The sequence below is a fragment of the Trichinella spiralis genome (assembly GCF_000181795.1).
Source record: "Trichinella spiralis strain ISS 195 chromosome Unknown Scfld2, whole genome shotgun sequence".
Taxonomy (NCBI): Eukaryota; Metazoa; Nematoda; class Enoplea; order Trichinellida; family Trichinellidae; genus Trichinella; species Trichinella spiralis.
Window position 1 is genome coordinate 1,057 of NW_003526941.1, and position 6,754 is coordinate 7,810.

At 33.2% G+C, this 6,754-nt stretch overlaps 4 protein-coding genes across 4 annotated transcripts; 2 read left to right on the forward strand and 2 right to left on the reverse strand.

The window, feature by feature from the left end:
• Positions 1-211: 211 nt before the first annotated feature.
• Tsp_02473 (conserved hypothetical protein) lies at positions 212-676 on the forward strand. Its single transcript, XM_003378745.1, has 3 exons — positions 212-274; positions 382-510; positions 554-676. The coding sequence occupies exons 1-3, from the start codon at positions 212-214 to the stop codon at positions 674-676; spliced, it is 315 nt and encodes a 104-aa protein (XP_003378793.1).
• A 283-nt stretch (positions 677-959) lies between these two features.
• Positions 960-1,242, reverse strand: Tsp_02474 (ribosome recycling factor). The gene is made up of 2 exons (XM_003378746.1): positions 1,190-1,242; positions 960-1,155 (listed from the first exon to the last, which is right to left on the reverse strand). The coding sequence occupies exons 1-2, from the start codon at positions 1,240-1,242 to the stop codon at positions 960-962; spliced, it is 249 nt and encodes an 82-aa protein (XP_003378794.1).
• A 786-nt stretch (positions 1,243-2,028) lies between these two features.
• On the forward strand, positions 2,029-3,189 carry Tsp_02475 (conserved hypothetical protein). Its single transcript, XM_003378747.1, has 6 exons — positions 2,029-2,128; positions 2,153-2,184; positions 2,218-2,282; positions 2,398-2,500; positions 2,712-2,966; positions 3,097-3,189. The coding sequence occupies exons 1-6, from the start codon at positions 2,029-2,031 to the stop codon at positions 3,187-3,189; spliced, it is 648 nt and encodes a 215-aa protein (XP_003378795.1).
• Positions 3,190-5,388: 2,199 nt separating this feature from the next.
• Tsp_02476b (ryR and IP3R associated family protein) lies at positions 5,389-6,602 on the reverse strand (the record flags this gene model as incomplete). Its single annotated transcript, XM_003378748.1, has 5 exons — positions 5,389-5,542; positions 5,690-5,790; positions 5,985-6,049; positions 6,109-6,265; positions 6,468-6,602. Coding segments are annotated over 5 exons (612 nt in total), but the record flags the coding sequence as incomplete, so codon positions are not given.
• Positions 6,603-6,754: the final 152 nt, after the last annotated feature.

Consider the following 6,754-nt stretch of genomic DNA (forward strand, 5'->3'; position numbering starts at 1 on the left):
CGCGGCATTATCTGACATCTTTGTATTTCATGCTTGATTAACAGTGTGATCTTCGATGGTGGCTGGGGTGTCATTTTGATTATATTTAATGATAAACATTTATCTACCCAAACTTTTGTGATGCATGTTCAACAGCTGTGAATCTTGATGACACACACATAGGTTCTAATTAAGAAAATATTAGAGCTAGACATGTCTGGCACTACTCCTTATGGAATTATGGCATGTTCCATTCTGTAAACATTGGGCAGTTCTCAACAAGAATGCTCGACACGTAGAAATATTGCTTTTACTGATCAGAGAACGGAGATTTTGGTAAAAATAGCTAGCTACACTTCGATTTATGGTTGATTTTATTTCTGACGATGGTAAATTTCAAAGCATTGCTTTCCTCGCTCTGCGCGTAATCGAACGTTACATGTTTTGCACATATTCTTGGTATTTCGTTTGCATACTTTGCAACGTCCCTGTGGTCCTGTACCAAATATATGGTTTACACCATCGAAACAAGTGTCAGGCAATTGTGATATACATGCTCATCTTAGTGATGCAGTTCGTTCTGACTGCAGCAAGCTCACGACTACTTGTCGACAGAGCTCTAAGTGGCTGTGTGATCTTTCTTCTACGAAGCAGTGAATCCGTCAAGCACCCACTGTCGCAACGTTCACCACATTGATAAACAAAGGCCAAGACCATTTTTTGCTTCTTCTTGTTGGACGATACACAGTACCAAGTCTATCAAGAAGGTCAACCTCCCCCATACCAGTGCTTTACGATCTTACAATGTTCAGCATTTGTACTTCTATTCCTTGGCCTTTCACTCATCGTTGCATATTGTGCAACGGCCTGTGCGTCAGGAAGTTGCTGACGATTCTGACGATGGAATTACCATGCCATATAACTATATTCACATTTCTATCTCTTCAAAAGTCATAAGCACCTCGCTTTTGTTTCATTGGCTATTTGTCCGGCAACATCACTGCGTCAGCACCATTGCTGCGGCATAGTAAGATGGTTCCAATAGCTCTCATTTTCAAACCGGATGACTTTACCAGCGGCTCATAATTGTTTAAAAAGTTGTCAAAATACAACGTATGCCTTGTGGTATTGGAGTTTTCTTGAATAATGTCGACTATATTACTGATAACTCTGGTGCTGAATGGCACTTTCGATGAGTGGATTTCCTTACCTTGAGAAGTAATCATATGACATGGGTAGCCATGGTTGCCACACAGCAACCATACTTTGTAACCAAACCTAACCGCACTAATATATAGCTCCTGTCAACTGTTCTATACAACAGAAAAACAATTGCATTCCAGTGTCAGTGTCTGTATGTTTGAGATTTGCATGTGGTATAAATGCAACAGTTGTTATCAGTTGTTCTGTACAACAAAAAAGCAATTGCATTCCATTGCCAGAGTTCACAGATTTTGATTTTTGAGTTTGTTTAATCATGTCAGATGGCAGGCTGTGAGAAAACATAGATAGAAAGCAGTTTACACACAAAAACACAGTCTTAGTCACTGTTGTAGACAGTATATCATAACCTGCCCTTTTATGTCGAGAACAGCCCAATGTTCACTAAATGGAGCATCAATGTTTTTTATCAATTATTGATATCTGAACGTAAGAGTAAAACTAAGTATTTTATATGTGCAAATAGAGTAATGTCTCAGCTACAAGAATATGTGCCTTGCAAATAATTAGGCACGGTGCATGTTAAAGGATTCACAAAAAACCAAATCTGAATTAAAAAGTCAATTTTTGTCAATTCATTGATTAATAGAAACAGAACAGTATCTCTGTTTGTAATGTAATCTAAAGATAAATGCGATGCCATATTTTTATAAATATCCCAACCAAAATTTCATTTGCATAAAACCAAAAACCAAAAAAAAACATAAACCATTCATAAAACAAAAAAATGGAATATGTGTAGAGTTAGGTGCTCTCAAAGTTTTGTTTCATTTAGTGAGCAGTGGGAAGATAAAGGTTTTAGCAGAGGAATCGTGACAGAAGAAAACAATGCAAAGACATGAAATTGCACTACATGGAAAATTGGCTCCAGTCGATCTGACCCTGCACAAAAGGAGCAATTTAATTTTTTATAACGCCACCATAATAAGTAAATTAAAGCAAAAAGTTTCAGATTATTCTTCAAGAAAAAATTGTACAAAGATGGTAAAATTTAAATAACAAAATTATCTGTTTAAGGCAAATGAAATTGGTTTAAAAATCAGAAACGGTGAATTCGATCCAACGCATAATACAGTTATTAAGTTTCTGAATGCCAACATTTTTCTCAGAGATTATTCATTAATTTTATGTGAAATACAATTTTCATTAAATAAGTAATGCAGGAAAATAAAAATGCTTAAGTAATAGTGAAATCAGTCGCTCTCGCAATGTTAATGATAAGGCTCGTTTGTTTGCTGAACAATTTTTGCATATTGATGACAATGCAATAACGCGATCTGTTACCAGACAGGGTGATGACGTCATCAATAGGTTTCTACGCTAAAAAGACAGTATCGCAGCAGCAAAAATGCTTTTTGTATTCAGACAGAAAAGCAATTTACTCAACATATGAATGAGTAGTAACCGCAAAGTACTTGACAACATCAGCGCCTTTTTAATATTACAGAGACTTCGAGAAGAAAATGTGTTAAACAGTTCAGATTTTTATATTAGTAAATTAATAACTTTAGAAAAGTTACAATATTGGCATTTTAATGTCACGTTTCTCAGGTAAACTCAATTTAAAGTTTGCGCTTTGGTGTATGAATGAAAATGATAAAGCTGCGACCAGGATTAACAATTATGGTTTTGGTGATTTAATTTATGCGTACTTTAAGAGAATGAAAAAGCTGAAATGCGCAAAAATGGAACCTTGCAATGATTTTGTTTTTCACAAGCCTAAGTTGGCGGCAATGCATTACAATAAAAATTGTTGCATTGTCAGCGTGAATATCAATGCTCAAAAATGGAAGTTTTGCGCTGTGATTTGAAAATCACCAAGTACTTCAATAACTGAGATGAAAAAGGAATTTCTTGTATTTTGATGGTCATTTATTTTACTAATAATTATTTAAGGTTCCACTTACCATGTTACGTTTACTGATTGTTGGACAAGTTTCCACGAAGGGTGTCTTTTGGCCAATCAATACGCACAATATGCTTGTTTGAAGACGCCTGCGAACGGAAAAAGAGGAGCAACTTGGCACGCTGCCAACTGCTAAATGAGCAGCATCACGAACAGTTATTTCTAATTAGTCAAGTCTCCTTTTGTTTACATTATGCTACTGTGGCTCTTATCTAATGCTGCTGCGGCTGCGGTGCAACATTATTCAAATTTTTTTTCCATGAACATTAATTGATGCAGTTTTGCAGTGTCATTAATTGCCGATGAATTCCGCAAATAATTGATAACTACAAAAGTGTGCTCACATGAAGATATCATAATTGTTTTTTTCTGACTGAGCATATTAATTTTTATAGATAGCATTTCAGTAGCCATAACTAATGCCTGAAAAAGTACGTTAGCCATGCGACTGCTCATCTGTTCTTCAGTATTGGGATAACACGACACTTAAGAACTCTCTGCTGCGCTTGAAATTGGGATGTTGTGAATTTGCATTTTAATGTACAAATTGAGAACTGAGCAGAATTTAAGTATACGTATTTTTGTAAATTGAGAAAACAGATGCGTACATAGTATTTAAAATCATAGAAGCTTCTCAAGTTTCAGTTATGGTGATCAGGGTAACTTTGATAATCTATATCAAATTTGATTTACTTGTACCTTAGGAAAATTGTACATTATAAAATGGTCAAAATTTTAAAAATGCAGTACAACCTACTAATGTTTTGGTAAACAGTTAGGAATACATTTTTATCGAGATAGCTATCTGCAAAAAATTACATGACAAGAGATTCATTAAAAAAATATTTTGCATTTAAACACGCAGTTGAGAAATAAATTATCAGTTGAATGTTTTCATATAATAATATTTGGAAACAATTGCAATAGAATGTCTACACAACGGCAAAGTTAAACTTCACACTGGGTTTAATTACCAAAAGAGAATGCATCACATTGCATGATAACTTTTGAATTTGAGAAATAGAAATGCTAAACCTAGGGTGCACTTCACTGTTACCTAAAAGAAGCCTTAACTGTGGAAAATCTCTTCCACGTAAATGACAATTGCGTGACTGGTTTCTTTTTTGAGCTGTTTATTTATTAAAGGTACAGATGTGACACGCAAAAGAACAAAAGTACCATATCACATTGATATAATACAAAAATGTAAGAAACATCTGGTATTGGCACTTATTACTACAGCAAACAGCACGTTATTTTACGCGGGCTATTTCATATACTTGTGAAAATCAAAGTAACCGTGCATTTATCTTTATAAAATTTCATACCTTTCACGAAATACAAGGAACCGATTCGTAGCATGTCCATTCATCAGGGAAAGCGTACACTGAGAATACACTTGTGAAAAACCAACAAAATAAGCAGTTACGTGTTGCACTTTAAGTACAGAGTGAACGTCAGTAACGTTTTAAATGAGATAGCTTATTTCTCGTAAACACATCTCATTTGAATTCCTATTCAAATATTGATAATGATACGAGATAGTGAAAATTTGCATATGACAAATTATTACGCTATTACTTAAGTCTGTTTGGTGCATATTGCACTCATGCAGAACTTCAATAGTGAATTCAATATGATAATTTTATAAATCACTACAATTTTTAAAATTAAGGTACAATTATTGCTTGTTGGGTGATAAGAAATTTACATAGTAAGAATGAATTTCAATGACATTGTGTTTGCTCAAATGTAAAATTAAATAAAACCACAAGTAATTAGCAGTAACTGCTGAAAATGTTTAAAAAATACAATATATCATAATAATTATTGGTTACATGATAGGTAGAAATTAATTATACATTTTTATATATGTGCAGCAAATTGATGAGTTGATCAAACTTATCAGTGGTAAATATTACTCCATTTTTATTTACCTATTGTATGAAATTTAAACTTGCATACGTGCAAAGTTTTCAAAAAATACATCAACCACTACCAAATAATAAAACTTTGACGTAAAAGTACAGCAAAATTTCATATCATTAGTAAAAGTAAACAAATTTGAAGAGTATTAGTAATTCGCATGCATGAGATGAAGTTTCTTGGAAAATTTTTCAACATTTCCTTCAGACAAGAACTGTCGCAGATTGCATCCACAACTTTCCTAATGAAAATACATTGCCCTAAACTACAAAGTTTCTATCATGCGGCTATTTATGTATCCAGAGCATTGCCAAAAAAGTGCTTCCAAATAACTCCAGATCATTTTTTAAGACAAATCAGGATGCCATCAGTTGTTCTTCATACTGCTTCAGAAAACATTCTCCAACGGGAAAAAAATCCCAGCAACGTTTCTCATACAGTTCCCACACATATGTTTCTTGTCCAGTATATTCAGTGTCATCTTTGTTTATTAAGTGCATTAAGAAAAACCTAAAATGTAATATTTTCATTTCTTGATGAAAACATCCTTTCAATAGAATTCGATAAATAATGTTCACTTAGAAAGACGTTTATTTTCAAATCAAATCATTGTTCGCAATTTTCAATTATCATAATAATAATATGCATTTGACTTACAAATAATATGCCAGGTTGTGTTCTTTTGTAGTATGATGATCAAATCCATGGGGTAAGCGTTCGAAAAAATCTTTACCGATGTCACAAATGAAACAATTAGACTAAACATAAGAAAATGAAAATAAAGTCACGAAATTTTTCTTCTTCTTTCATTATTTCAAAATAATTTCATATTATTTTTTGAGATTACATTTCAACGCTAAACTGCTGTTTTACATGCAAAATGGAGATGTGCTTGCAAACAGCAACGTTCATGATTATTATTTATTTATTGTTAAATGCATTGCAAACATACTTCAAGTTTATCTTGCGCTGATTCTTGCTGGTCTCTCAAATCACCAAATGCATCAATAATAAGACCTAAAAGCATTATTATTATTATTATTACTATTAAACACACTCTCAAAAGATAACCATACCTTGCATTATAGCTAAGAGAATAATTATTATAAAAAAGTGAAATGTCATGTCGAACAAAATTCGCCATGCCTCTCTTTCATCACCGTACGGAGATTGCAATTCATCTCCAATTCCACCACCAGCACGTATACCAGCATACACATTGAATACAAAACACTTAAACAAATTGTATAATATTTATTTTGACAGCAGTTATCCCCCCTCTTCAATATTAAATATCGAATGAAAATCTAACATAAACATTTTATAATTATGTACGCTTAATATATTAACATTTTTATTATAAATCAGTACTTGTTTCTAAGAAAATGTCAAACATCACGTTGTAAAATACTGAAGTTTTTGAATGGAAAATTACCGATATCATGTTATTGCACTTGCTATCAGTCTCCTCGCCATCGTCTTCTTGAACATAAAACTTTCGAAAAAAGTTAAAGGCCAAAACAGTATACAAGTATACGACAACTAGCACCATCATAACCGTCAGAATTAGCTAAAATAGTCTTTTAAATCTTCATCTGCAACAGACAAATTTTCTTGCTTTTGTAGTCTTACCTGCTTTCCATTGTGGCGTTACTGATTTTAATATGTTTGAGGCATTGGAATGATATAACAACATCTATCGGATGACCAGGCATTAAAAAA